A 13,539-nucleotide genomic window follows, 5' to 3' on the forward strand; every position below is an offset into this window, starting at 1 on the left:
AGTTCTAGCGAGTAATGCTCATACCAAGCACCTCTGGGACACCCCTGAACTTCCGTTCACCAACCTGTAAATTCTCGACTCAAAAGTCAAGAGGTCGAGCTGATGTGCAGCATCACCACAAACAGAGGTCATTGCTGCCACGTGACTCCGCCTACCAACTTCTCTGGATCTGGCGCGATCGAGATGAGCGTGGTCTGGGGCGGAACCTATCTTCGAGACGTCGCGGGCGCGGGGATCGTCATGGGCTGCGGTCCGCAAACGATCAGGGAGTACAAGCTTGCCCCGCCGGAGGAGGTATACGATGTTGAGGACGATTCGATCTTGACGACCGGCATTCAAGGGTGTGAGTTGCCATCAGTATAGCTGGGTCCATCTCGTTGACCGACAGACTTTGAGCGTATCCTGTCTCAGACATATCGAGGTTGGGAAGAAGTACCGGGGGAAGGCACGAGGCGGGTCTGGTCAGGTATCATTGGGTATTCTAGGGACAAGCTCCCCTTTGTTGGTCCAGTACCAGGGAGTGAGGGGCTCTTTGCAGCGGTGGCGTTCCATGGTCACGGTTAGTGCCTCTCCGCCGGAATACATTGACCATGCAGGGATGTCTCGCATATTGTGCTGTACCCGAGCGCTCGCTAAACAGATGATGGATCCTCAGCATCAGTGGGACGAGCGTCTCCCCCGGACTTTCGAAATCAGCTCGGAACGGATCAAGAGAGCGCTGGAAGCTCCGCCGATCAAACTTGCTGGACAAGGACTGCCGACCTCGGAAGTTGACCAGTAGACAGGTAGTCGGCGCATTCGTAAATGTCTCAATGTATAAGATCGATGAGCAATATGAGCGAACCAGTAAGCATTACAACGGGCCTAGTCAGCAATTGGTGGCCTCCAATCCCGCGCAGCCACCAGATGGTACTTGGTGATGGATGCGGAATCCGCAAGGTGATCAGTAGAAAAATAAGGATCAACGTGCACTGTAATGTCAGTATGGGTGTCACCGCATACGTCCACCTGATGAATGTACTCACTATTGACCCCTTCCCCTTGATCCCATCCCCCTTCCTCTTCCTCGCCAACCTCCGCGACCAAAAGTTCGGACATGTTCCGCCCTGCCTTGCCAATCTATCACCACCTTCCAAGCTGCCTCTCCGACCTCCACCCCTCTTTGCTGCCACGCCGCCTCTTCCAGTCCCTCCATCCGCAACATCCGCCCAATCACATCCAATGGCACGACTTTTCCCTCAAAGTCGCTGAACGGCTGCCAATACCGCTCGGGATCCGCACCGAGCGGCGTCATGTGACATGCGAGTGGCTTCTCCAGAGTGTTGAGGTAGGCGCCGTGAAGAAGCTCGTGCTCGCCGTGCCGGACCGACCAAATATAGGCGGCGGTAGCGGAAGGCCAATCGAGGACGCCAAAAGGCCCGTAGATGTATTCGCCTGTCTCGTCCCGATGATCCGGATGATCATTGGAAACAAGGTGGTGTATAGTCGCTAGCCGGGGTGTTCGGCGGAGCTGGGCGGCGAGGATAGGTATGATGCCGCTGGGGCCTTCTTGGGGTTTCAATTTGGCGTGGAAGGCTTGAAAGGGAAGGTACTCCAGGACTAGGACCTCCAGCGCGGGCAGATAATGCATGTCTCCAAACTAGATGATCAGCTCAATTTTTCTCCGTCTGAGGCAAGGACACACCATGATCCACCAGTAGAATTCGTTGTAGATACCCACACGCCGTAGTGAGGCCGAGCTTGACGTAGAGTGGTCAAAGACGGGCAACACTCTGGGAGGTTCGTTTCCATCCGCATCGAGAGTCCAGGCAAAATCTCGCAAGGAGGAGATGCCCTTGATGGCGGTGAGGAGCTGAGGATACGAGTGGTAGTGATTACCGCGAGGTTCTCGGTAGATGAATGACAGGTGCTCCAGGTGAGGGCTATGACTGAAGAGCTCGAGCATTGTCTTGAGCGGCTCGCCGTTCTCCCACGCCAGGGGACGGTCGTAGAATGACAGACGGAGGGACTTGATTTTGGTAGGAAGGAAGGGTATGGGCTGAGGGGTAGATCCGTCCTCCGTCTTGACGTCAAAGCGGAAGACGTGACTGAGCTCGAGGTCGAGGGTTGTGACGTTTGGCGCGGAGTTGCACATGGTGCTGATGAAGGAGGGGAAGCGCACCGTGTCGTTCCCGAGCTGAAGGTACGTCAATGCACTGAACGTAATCCCCGCATCCAGGAGAACGAGGTCGAGCGCTTCCGTAGACTCCGGCGCGCCGATCTCGCTGTCTTTTGATTGATCCGCTTCCAGCTCCAATCGCCTCAGCGTTGGCGACACTTCCCGCAACATCCACTCTGTAGCCTCCGCCGCTCCTGGACGCATCTCTAGCGACACCTTCTGCACCAGCCCGAAGCGTTTTGGGTCCGCGTCCAGCTCTTCACATAGCCGGTCGACCTTGTCCTCTAGCGCTTGCCTGCGTTTTTGCTCCAGCGCAAGCGATTCCGACCGATTGGAGGGGTATGCCTTCCGAGACCGTTTGTTCCACGGCCGTTCACCGTAGCCGAATGGCAGCCGGATAGTCACGTCGCGCCATAGACGATGTTCCGCGGGCTCCGTACAAGAAGGAGCTACCTGCGCCAGGGCTAGAGCGGATGAACCATTGAGCAGGAGGGCGATATGAATGAGGACATCGTGGGGTAAGGTGTCGAGCGTGGGACGTGATGACTGCTGCGCTTTGCCCTACCAAATCAGCACGCGTATTGGCCCACTAGCATATGGCGGACATGGTCAGGAAGGCGCGCGTCACGTACAGGCGGGACCACGATGAGCTCCTTGATTTCCGGTCCTTGCATCGTTGATGGTGGTCTCGCCGGGCTCTATGAGAAGCTGTAGTGGTGTTCAGACGTTACACGTCTCCAGCTGTGGGCGTTGCTCTGGTCAATCAGGATGTGAGCAGTCCGACCATATGTGCGGATTCCATCTTTCTCGCGGCCAGGTCCCATGTCCATGCCGGCATCACCCAGCTACACATTCCTCGCAGCCATCCATCCGCTCTGGCAACCATACATCATCCAGTCCCGTCTAGCGCAGCTCGATCGCTCCTGCAAAGGCTCTCCCGAGGCCTGATATCGGATGTTAGGATTCTCCGGCGGGGCCACAAAGCCCTCCACGCCCGCCCGCGCGTCCTCAACCGACGAATACCCCCTTCGGTCCCTATCGAAGCGGACTGCCGCATCCAGCTTCGCGATGGATGATCAGGAAGATGAGGCTAGTGGCTCTGGAACACCAATACCTGGTGGAAGGGGAGGAAGATATGGGCGGAAGGGAAAGAAGAGGTTGAGCGATGTGGATGCGGAAGAAGAGGAAGGGTTATTGGGGACAGCTCCGGGCAGAGAAGACGGGGAGGACGCGAGCGGCAGTATACGACCAAGGGAAGAGCATCGGGACCGCCATACAGGCTCCAGACCACCGGTAGCGAGAGATAAGTCGCGTACAATACCTCTCCGGAGTTCCCGTGAGCTGGCCCATAAGACGAGTTGAGGTCTGTGAGCTGATTCCACAGGCACCCGCTCGGCGTACGCTCCGAATGTGGTCAGAAATCAGAAATACTCGGTGACCACCTTCCTACCCCTGGTATTCTATGAGCAGTTCAAGCTCTTCCTCAATTTCTTCTTGTGAGTTTCTTGGTGTATGGCCGTTCCTGAGAAGGGCCCTAAGCTGAATATTCAGCCTCGTTGTCGCTTTATCCCAGTTCATCCCCGCTCTCAAAATCGGTAAATTACCTTTGACTACCAGCGCCTATCGCTGAGCTTAGCTGACTTATAGGTTACATCTTCACCTACATCGGCCCCCTCGCGTTCGTTCTTACCATAACCATGGGTAAAGAGGCATACGACGACTATCAGCGCTACCTCCGAGACGCAGAAGCTAATTCGACGCGATACCTCCTCGTCCTCACCTCGCCCGCTTCCTCTCCTTTCCCCGCCGATTCTCCGGATCCCGGTGCCTACCCCTCTTTGCCTCATACCGGTAAACCTATGACCCGGTCGACGCCCTCTTCGGCGTTGAGAGTAGGCGATATGGTCCTCCTCGAGAAGAATCAGCGGGTTCCGGCGGATATGGTGCTATTATCTACGAGTGAGGAAGAGGGAACTTGCTTCATCAGGACAGATCAGCTGGATGGGGAGACGGATTGGAAGTTGCGCGTCGCGCCCGCCGAGACGCAGCGAGTGGGCGAGGCTGGTGCGGGGAGTCTGGAGGGGAGTCTATATGGTCAGCTTCCCTTTCTGCGTCTGATCTGATGGACGGATAAAAAGCTGATGTCCTAGCCGACCCACCATCGAAAGACATCCACGCCTTCCACGGTGTCCTGACTCTCACTTCTGTCACCCCAGGTCCAGTCACCGAGACATCCATCCCCCTCACTGTCGAAAACATACTATGGGCAAATACGGTACTTGCTGCCGGGAGCGCGGTAGGCATCATCATCTATACAGGCAAAGAGACGAGGGCGGTGATGAATACTGGAGAACCGGCTGGGCAGAAGATGGGACGCATAGAATGGGAGGTGAACAAGATGGCAAAGGTAAGCTAAGTCTTAGCAACTCCCGAACGGGAAAGGTCGGACCGAGCTGACTCCCAGATACTTTGTACTGTCACCTTCGCACTCTCGGTCTTCCTCGTCGCATTGAACGGTTTCAGGGGAAGATGGTATATCTACGTCTTCCGCTTCTTAATCCTCTTCTCATCCATCATCCCAATCAGGTCAGCTTCCAGACGCTGAGTATGCACAATTCGACTGCTGAAAGCTGATAGCTAGTCTCCGAGTCAACCTCGATATGGGCAAGACCGTCTATGCGCACCAGATCCAGAATGATTCAGAAATACCAAATACGATAGTCCGGACGAGTACCCTCCCTGAAGAGCTCGGGCGGGTCGAGTATCTCCTCAGTGACAAGACGGGTACACTGACGAGGAACGGTGAGCTTCTTGCTCACAGCTGTCTAGTCTTTGTGTCCAATAGCTTATGGGTACAGAGATGGAGCTGAAAAAGCTTCATATGGGGACTATGGTGTTCGGCTTCGAAGCGATGGATGAGGTGGCGAGCATACTCACTTCCACTTTCTCAGATGGAGGAGAACAGGGGAAGAGGCAAAACTCGATGTTGGGTGCCGGGGCGGGGAGAGGCCGGAGGGATATCAGTGGGCGAGTGCGGGATGCGGTATTGGCCTTGGCCACTTGTCACAACGTGCGTCCGCTTTCCTCTTGATATCCTTCATTACCGGACGAAAGGGCAAGCTGACACCTCAGGTAACGCCAGTGACCAATGACGACGGTACAAGAACCTATCAAGCCTCCTCCCCTGACGAAGTCGCCATTGTCGAATGGACCGAATCTGTCGGAGTCCGCCTCACTTCGAGAGATCGAAGCAGCATGACTCTCTCCCTCCCTTCCGGCGCCAGTATGACATTCGACATCCTCGCCATCTTCCCCTTCACCTCCGAATCGAAACGTATGGGCGCTATCATCCGATCCCGCCAATCGTCAGAACTCACCTTTGTCCAGAAGGGTGCAGACACAGTCATGGCTGGTCTTGTCATGAAGAATGACTGGCTAGAGGAGGAATGTGGGAATATGGCGAGAGAGGGACTTCGGACGCTCGTTATCGCTCGGAAGAAGCTCTCTGCCGAGTCTCATGGGGCGTTCGACAAGGAGTACAAGTCGGCACAGTTGGGTGGCGGGACGGCGGAGGAGAGAGGGAGGAAGGTGCAGGAGGTGGTGTCGAGGTATTTGGAGAGTGAGCTGGAGTTACTGGCGTTGACGGGGGTGGAGGATAAGCTGCAGATCGACGTCAAGCCCACGCTGGAGTTGATGCGGAATGCGGGGGTCAAGATTTGGATGTTGACGGGTGATAAGATTGAGACGGCTACGAATATCGCAGTCAGTAGTAAGCTGGTAGCGAGGGGCCAGTACATTCACCAGGTGGCCAAATGTGAGTCATATCGTCAAGGGGTGGAGGAGGAGCGCGTAACGGAATCTAGCTGATCAGCAGTGAAATCAAGCCATCAAGTCCGAGACCTCCTCGACTTTCTCCGCGCCAAGCTGGACGCATGTCTCGTCATTGATGGCGAATCACTACAAGTCAGCTGCCCGCTACCCCAACGTTTGCGGTCAAAAGCTCAGCTGACGTCCAGCTCTGCCTCGATCATTTCCGAACCGATTTCATCATGCTTGCCACCCAACTCCCGGCCGTCGTAGCTTGTCGATGTTCTCCCACGCAAAAGGCGAATGTGGCGAGACTGATCAGAGAGTATACCAAGAAGACGGTGTGCTGTATTGGGGACGGAGGGAATGATGTCAGTATGATCCAGGCTGCAGATGTTGGTGAGCTATTTCTTGCTCAACCTGTCTTACTGGGCCGTAAGCTTATATGATAGGAATTGGGATAGTAGGCAAAGAAGGCAAACAAGCCTCCCTTGCTGCGGACTTCTCCATCACCCAATTCTCCCACCTCGCCAAACTGCTCCTGTGGCACGGAAGGAACAGCTATAAACGTTCAGCCAAACTCAGCCAGTTTGTGATCCATCGGGGATTGATCATTGCGGTCATTCAGGCGGTGTTTAGTAGTATCTTCTTCTTTGCTCGTGAGTCATCTGCCATGCTGCCTTCCGCCCCGGAGACGTAGCTGACTTCCAGCTATCGCGCTCTATCAAGGCTGGCTTCAAGTCGGCTACGCTACGCTATATACCATGGCGCCTGTCTTTTCGCTCGTTTTGGACCGAGACGTCAGCGAGGATCTGGCTATGCTGTACCCGGAGCTATACAAGGACTTGACTAAGGTCAGTTTTACGAGTCTCCAGGATGGATCCACCGGGCAAAGCTGATGCCACAGGGCCGGGCGCTGAGCTACAAGACATTCTTCACTTGGCTTACTATCTCGGTATATCAAGGTGAGTTGTTCTGGTCGCCTAGCTTGAGCGGTCGAGGAAACCGAGGGGCAAAAGCTGACTTCCAGGCGGAATCATCATGCTCCTCTCTTTACTCCTCTTCGAATCCGAATTCCTCCACATTGTCGCTATCTCCTACACCTCTTTAGTGATCAATGAGCTCATCATGGTCGCTCTGGAGATCACGACGTGGCACACCTATATGATTCTGAGTGAGGTCGCGACGGGTGTAGTCTACTTTGGAAGTATGCTCTTCCTGCCAGCGTACTTTGGTATGTCTCCCTCTTTCTCACACTACCACCTTGTTATTGTGCTGATCTGAGAGACCTCTCTTTCGTCCTCACCGCCCGCTTCTTCTACAAAGTCGGGATCATCGTCGCCATCTCCAGCTTCCCGCTGTACATCTTCAAAGTCATCGGCGGTCGTTTGCGCCCAGCGGCATATACAAAGGTATCCGGGATATAGGTCATATAGATCTTAGATGCTACTTGACTTGACATTCTCCACGTCCAGCTTCACCCAGTCCTTCACCTATCGTCCGAACAAAGTCTTCATCATCATCGTTCGAGTTTCCATGGGCGCCACTGAGGTCTCCGCCCACGCCACCAGCAACGTCATCCGAAACCTTAAATTCCTTCTTCTCCTTGGGCGCAGTACTGTGTTTGCGAATCCACTTTTCATCCTTCCCTTCTCCAGCTTTGTAACATCTATCAGCTTGTATAGTAGGCAAATAGGTCTCCGACAGCGACAGGCAAACGCTATCTACGACTGCAACGATCGGAACAATCACACGGCTAGATTGAACGTCAGCGACAAAGGAAGCGAAAGCATCTCCGCCCGCGCTCGTCCTCCCTTCTCCGCAGCGGTCGGTGGTCTCACTCAAACGGCAACGGGCCGGTCGACAGTCACATACAAGCAGAAGCTCGCGCTTGGACGCTACCCATCCATCGGTGGAGCTTCTTCTTCTCGCCATCGCCTTTCCTTCTTGCGACGGACCCAGCGACACCTTCCCTCTTGTGTTAGCGGACCCAGCCTAAAGTACGCTGCTCTTGTTTCCCTCCCAGCAGACTGGCGTAGGGAAATAAGGATTGACATTAAGCGCGTACTGACTGAAGCAGGTACCTTCAAAATGTCTCGCCATCGCGCCTACTCCACTCCAGCCTCACCTACCCCTTCGCCCGCCCTACACACCTCTTCCCGGATTCAAGACCCCTTCTTCCCCTCCATATCACAGCAGGTCCAGGCTCAGCCGATTCTTGACCGCCGTGAACGCTCCGAAGGACAATATACGGAGCGGCAGCAGCCAAGAGCATTGACAGAGGCCTCCCTCGCTGCTCTCACCCAGGCCGCCGGGCCGTCCACCTCCACCCGGCAAGGCGCGCCCGCTCAGCCATCCCGATATCCTTATCCTTATGGCGATGTTCCTTTCTCCTTGCCCGGACCTGGAGATGCGGGCTTCGGGTATGATCATCCTGTCCCCCGCCCGTCTGCCACGCCCAGCACGACGAGCGTTTCGGATCAAGAGGACGAAGAGGATGGGGAAGGGTATATTCAGGGTCAGAATAAGGAGGATCGGGTGGAGGTGAGGAAATGGATGGATCGGAAGGGCAAGGGGAAGGAACGGGCTGTGGAGATGGGGCATGGCAGGGGGATGGCGGGGAGTCTACCAGAGGAGGTTCTCATGCAGGTCAGCTTGTGACTTGGACCGTTCTTTCGGTAGAAGCCAGACGAAAGAGCTGACGTCCAGATTTTCCGGCACGTACCCACTCGCAACCTCTCCACCGTGATGCTCGTATCGCGAAATTGGTGCCTTTCCGCCTTTCCCCTTCTCTACTCCCGCCTCTCCATCACGTCCACCCCCCAACTCGCTTCCCTCGCCCGGATCCTGACCGCCCCGCCGTCCTCCCTTTCATTACCTTACGCCACCCATATCCGCCGGATCAACCTCAATCATATCGCCTCATCACTCACGCCCGACCTCTTCACGCCTCTGGCGGCCTGCGTCAGGCTAGAGCGGATCGTCATGGTTGGCTCGGTGCATATCTCCGCTGGGTCGCTCAGGGGTGTTTTGGAGAATGTACCGGAATTGATCGCGATCGATCTGGCCAATACGCCAGGGGTGGATGATAGTGTCATGAAGACTCTGGGGAGGCGGTGTAGACGACTGCAGGGGCTGAATATAAGCGGGTGTAAGAGTGTGGGAGATGAGGGCGTCAAGGCGGTAGCGAAGGGCTGTAAGATGCTACGCAGGGTGAGTCAGCTTTCTCCCACTTGACGAAGTCAAAGTCAAAGCTGACGCATCAGATGAAAGTCGCAGGTTGCCACCGCCTGACGGACGACTCCCTCATCCACCTCGTCCGCCTCTGCCCGCTCATCCTCGAGCTCGACCTCGCCGGCGTCCCCCAACTACGCGATACGTCAATTTACGCGATGTGGCTCAACTCGATACACCTCCGCGAACTCAAGCTCGGAAAAATCGCCAACCTCACTTCTGGCGCTTTCCCGGACCTCCCACTCCTCTACTCGGAACAGGATGACGAGGTTCTGAACCTCTCCAATCCAGGCTGGATCGCGTACCTCGAGCGCGCGGCCGATATCGCCATCGCCTCTCCCATCCTCTCGTCCTTGGACGGAAGGCGAAACAGGGCCTTGACGGTCGATAGCTATATCGACCACGGGCGAGACCGAGATCGGCGATCCACGCCCGATCCAAACTTTCTCCGTCCGCTTGCGCCGATCTTTGATTTATTGAGAGTCATCGATTTGACGGGATGTACGGAGCTCGAGGATCCGGCGCTCGCGTGTCTGGTCAACTCGGCGCCGAAATTGAGGAGTTTGACGCTGGCGAAGTGCGCAAAGTTGACGGATAGGGGAATGAGTAGCGTGGCAAGGTTGGGGAAACAATTGCATCATCTGCACTTGGGCCATGTGGAGTTGTAAGTCTACCCTAACGAATACCGCGTGTGACGCAAGCTAATGAGATAGGATTACGGATGCGGCGGTGACGGAAATCGCGCGTAGCTGTACCCGACTCCGATACGTCGACGTTGCTTGTAAGCTCGATGTCCACCAAGTGGTTCTGTGCCTCAAGGAGTTAAGCTGACATTCAGGCTGTCCCCTCCTCACCGACCTATCAGTCTTCGAGCTCTCCTCCAACCTCCTCAAGATCCGCCGGATCGGGCTCGTCAAAGTTGTCAACCTGACAGACGAAGGTGTCTACGCTCTCGCGGAACGCAACTCTTCCCTCGAGCGCATTCATTTGAGCTATTGCGACAATATCTCGGTCCGGGCCATCACGTTCTTGCTCAATCGACTAATGAAGCTGAGCCATTTGAGCTTAACGGGAGTGAAGGCGTTCAGGAATGAGGAGGTGCATCGGTTCAGGAAGGCCGCGCCTGCGGTACGTCTCTTACTTACCTTTCAGTTCATGCGTCTCTGGTCTGCTTGAGCTGTACTGACAAGCAGGAATTCACTGAACATCAATCCGCCTCGTTCTGCGTCTTTTCATACCACGGCATCAACGCCCTTCGCCATTATCTCAACGCTGTCCAGTCCGCCCAGACCGCCGGTAGCGATACAACCACCACGCGCCGCGGATCCGGATCTTCCGCTTCTTCCCTTACCGTCCCCGGACCCGGTTTCTATAGTGGATCTGGGCCTGGAGCAGGAGGCGACGATGGCGGAGTATACGTCGGTCCGGCCTACTGGTCACTGGAGCCGGGCGCACCCTCGGACGATCCGACGCCTATCCTGGCCAGACTGGCGCGAAATCATCGGTGGGCGGGAATGGACGATCGTGCGGTCTTGCCCGATTCTAGTCGTCGGGTTTGGCGGGGCTCGTCTGCCGCTGCAAATCGAGAACGAGGGCAGGCGCAGGGAAGTGGACCGATGTTTGGTGATCAGGTCTACAGGAGGGTATCCACTCCTACTCTGCCGGTCCCTCCAGCCGGTTCGGCCCCGACAAGCGACACAGCTGTGAGGGCCTGGCGGGGCGATAGACCCAGAGGGCCGAGAGAGAACGGCGTCCGGTCTACTTTGTCGGTGGACCACGAGGGCATATCGAGGTCTATGGCGGGTCTGAGGATGGGCGAGCAGGAACAGAGGGTTCCGGGGGAGTATCCCCGTGAGCGTGAGCGGGATAGGCAGGCGGGACCAGTATGGGGTCAACAAGGCCGTTCGGGGATGTTGTGGAGCTATGGCGCTGGAGATCAGGTCTGGCAGCCGCCAGAGTCGAGGTATACAGCCAGCAGGGCACGGGATGGTGTCGGGCAGAGCACGAGCGGAGGAGGGTATAGGTGGATCTCGGATGGTCTGCCTGAACTCGGCGCTCCCATTCCGCCTACTTCAACCTCGTCGACGTCGGTATCCCGCCTAAGATACCAGACTTCCGCTCAGCCACTCGCACCGGCCTCGGCCCACCGTGACAACCGCGCTTCCACGGGAATATACGACCCGACCCTACCGGACGGCTACTACTCGTACGAACCCGCCGCCGCCTCGTCGACCTACTACTCCCAGGTACCTTCAGCGCCGTCCGCGTACCGGCCTACAGCTTCGTCAGGCATGGAGAGGGAACGCAGCAGCTCCGTCAGCTCGGCACTCATCACTGGCCTAGCGGGCCGACTGAGGCGTCCGAGTTTGAGCGTGCCGGTCAGCGTGAGCGCGGCGGTGGAAGCTGTAGGGGACGTGGCTGCGCCGGGGATGCGGTGGGTCGCGGAGATGGTCGGATGGGCGGGGGATGATTCTCAGGATCAGAATGGTAGAGGAGGTGCTGGAGGAAGGCGGTATGAGCAGGGCGAGAGGGAGGGGGAGGGACCGAGAGGTGAGAGGCGGTAGGAGGATGAGGGCTTGGTGGAATCGGGATGAGGGTTGGTTCGGGAAGGCTTGTACTTCTATATACGATATGTGGGGCGGGATCTTGTAGGATTAGGACTGTATCTAGGCCTTCGGAGACACTTCGTGGTTGTAGCTGTAGCTATAGATCGTAGACCGCCGTGAACCACCACGATGACGACTCTTTCCGACGGGACTATTGCATAATTACCACTTTGGGTAAATCGCGTCCTTCGCTGCAGATCTCTTCCACCGCCTTTGTCTTCTCTGCGCGCGCACAGCTTGTCAGAGCTTGTCCTCCTCTTCCTCTATATCTTGGCTGTAGTATCCTCATCTCAACGGCTATCCACCTAGTCCTCGCCACCGAATAGCTACTGCTCACCCATCAACATCTACCTGCAAAATGCGAGTCATACTCCTCTGCTCTTCTCTAGACGAGATGACTCGAGGCGATCCTTCGTTTGCTCGACGACGAGGAGATCCGCTCTCTCGGTTGATGCTCGGCTGGAGATACAGCACAATTGGAAACTGGCTGACTCTTCAGGTCGAGCGAACCGTATGACCCTTATATCCCCGCTGGCCAGAAGGGCGGGCCAAGTGCTGCTGGACCAGGCAGTATGCAACCGGGCGGAAACAAGAAGGTATGTCCCGTTTGATGGTACTGATTCATGTCTATCTGGAGTAGGATGTGCGAGGAGAGCATCGGGTCGTCCTGTCCTGGGGACTTCTCTCCCGCACCACCAGTGTACGGTGGGAGAGCCGATGGCAGTGTCGGCGAGAGAGGGCCACAAGAGCAAAGGACGGGAACCGGGCAACAGGGGGCGGTCAGCAGTGTCATCGGCTCTGGGCTGACTTCGTAGATCCAAGATATCCAGGCGCAGATTGATGACACCGTCGGGATCATGCACGAGAACATGTGAGCTGTTATTCTCGCTCCCCCGTCACGGGTCCGGAGATGTCAATGCCGAAGTTGGCTTGCGGTCGCTCAAACCGGGGCGATTAGAGCACTGCCGGAGGTAAAGCCCAGACTGATACTTCAGAACCAAGGTTGCTGAACGTGGTGAACGTCTGGACGCGCTGCAGGACAAGACCGGTGAGCTTCCCTCGCAGTCTATCACCCGTGCCCCAAACATGGAATATAGCTGATCTAGCTTTTTCGTCCCTATCCCCTATTCCCGTTTCTATCTATGAACCGTCATGCTTGCTCTTTCGCCTTGACTTTACAGACACCCTCGCCGCCTCCGCCCAAGGTTTCCGCCGTGGCGCCAACCGCGTCCGCAAGCAAATGTGGTGGAAGGACATGCGAATGCGGATTGCTATCGGTGTGGGAATTGCCATCTTGCTGATAGTCATCATCGTGCCAATCGTGCAGCAGTAAGCCTCTCCTTGGGTTGATCATGCGGACTCGGGCTGATATGACAGCTTCTCGGGCACCACCACCTCGAACTAGATGATCCGGGTTGGAAGTCGGAGGGGGTTGTGTTTTCTAGCTTGCGGATCGGGTCCGATATATGTATTGTACACCCTGGATACGGAGGGCGTGTGCGCTAGGGCCTCAGCTCCTTCGTCCTGGCACGGTATGAGCAGGACACAACCCAGGCAGCAGGAAGCAGTCTGGGCGCCAGAGACCAGGGCACGGACGCGTGGTGGAGGCAGTCCAAGCTCCAAGCGCGCCGGCTTGGATCCAAATTTCAGTCGTTCCTTCTCTTTCCTCTTACTTTCATACTTCACCTCACTCCACCATCAAATCACTCCGTATTTACCTAAGCGTAGACCCCT

At 56.3% G+C, this 13,539-nt stretch overlaps 5 protein-coding genes across 5 annotated transcripts; 4 read left to right on the plus strand and 1 right to left on the minus strand.

Moving 5' to 3' along the window:
• Nucleotides 1-111: 111 nt before the first annotated feature.
• Nucleotides 112-718, plus strand: MKK02DRAFT_12850 (uncharacterized protein; the record flags this gene model as incomplete). The annotated part of the gene is made up of 3 exons (XM_053085525.1): nt 112-343; nt 389-559; nt 597-718. Coding segments are annotated over 3 exons (525 nt in total), but the record flags the coding sequence as incomplete, so codon positions are not given.
• A 243-nt stretch (nt 719-961) lies between these two features.
• MKK02DRAFT_39055 (uncharacterized protein) lies at nt 962-2,832 on the minus strand (the record flags this gene model as incomplete). Its single annotated transcript, XM_053090419.1, has 4 exons — nt 962-971; nt 1,026-1,639; nt 1,685-2,719; nt 2,791-2,832. The coding sequence occupies 4 exons, from the start codon at nt 2,830-2,832 to the stop codon at nt 962-964; spliced, it is 1,701 nt and encodes a 566-aa protein (XP_052943138.1).
• A 394-nt stretch (nt 2,833-3,226) lies between these two features.
• On the plus strand, nt 3,227-7,392 carry MKK02DRAFT_18339 (uncharacterized protein; the record flags this gene model as incomplete). The annotated part of the gene is made up of 16 exons (XM_053085927.1): nt 3,227-3,494; nt 3,543-3,654; nt 3,710-3,753; nt 3,806-4,252; nt 4,309-4,565; nt 4,623-4,744; nt 4,800-4,960; nt 5,017-5,228; nt 5,291-5,972; nt 6,033-6,121; nt 6,175-6,364; nt 6,418-6,624; nt 6,677-6,819; nt 6,873-6,930; nt 6,996-7,199; nt 7,253-7,392. The coding sequence occupies 16 exons, from the start codon at nt 3,227-3,229 to the stop codon at nt 7,390-7,392; spliced, it is 3,336 nt and encodes a 1,111-aa protein (XP_052943139.1).
• A 664-nt stretch (nt 7,393-8,056) lies between these two features.
• On the plus strand, nt 8,057-10,557 carry MKK02DRAFT_18366 (putative ubiquitin-protein ligase; the record flags this gene model as incomplete). The annotated part of the gene is made up of 7 exons (XM_053085934.1): nt 8,057-8,614; nt 8,675-9,178; nt 9,232-9,500; nt 9,591-9,863; nt 9,913-9,980; nt 10,038-10,327; nt 10,393-10,557. Coding segments are annotated over 7 exons (2,127 nt in total), but the record flags the coding sequence as incomplete, so codon positions are not given.
• Nucleotides 10,558-12,623: 2,066 nt separating this feature from the next.
• MKK02DRAFT_18357 (synaptobrevin) lies at nt 12,624-13,138 on the plus strand (the record flags this gene model as incomplete). The annotated part of the gene is made up of 3 exons (XM_053085931.1): nt 12,624-12,676; nt 12,801-12,853; nt 12,987-13,138. Coding segments are annotated over 3 exons (258 nt in total), but the record flags the coding sequence as incomplete, so codon positions are not given.
• Between the last annotated feature and the right edge of the window lie 401 nt (nt 13,139-13,539).

This window comes from Dioszegia hungarica (assembly GCF_025882075.1).
Source record: "Dioszegia hungarica strain PDD-24b-2 chromosome Unknown MKK02contig_18, whole genome shotgun sequence".
Lineage (NCBI taxonomy): Eukaryota > Fungi > Basidiomycota > Tremellomycetes > Tremellales > Bulleribasidiaceae > Dioszegia > Dioszegia hungarica.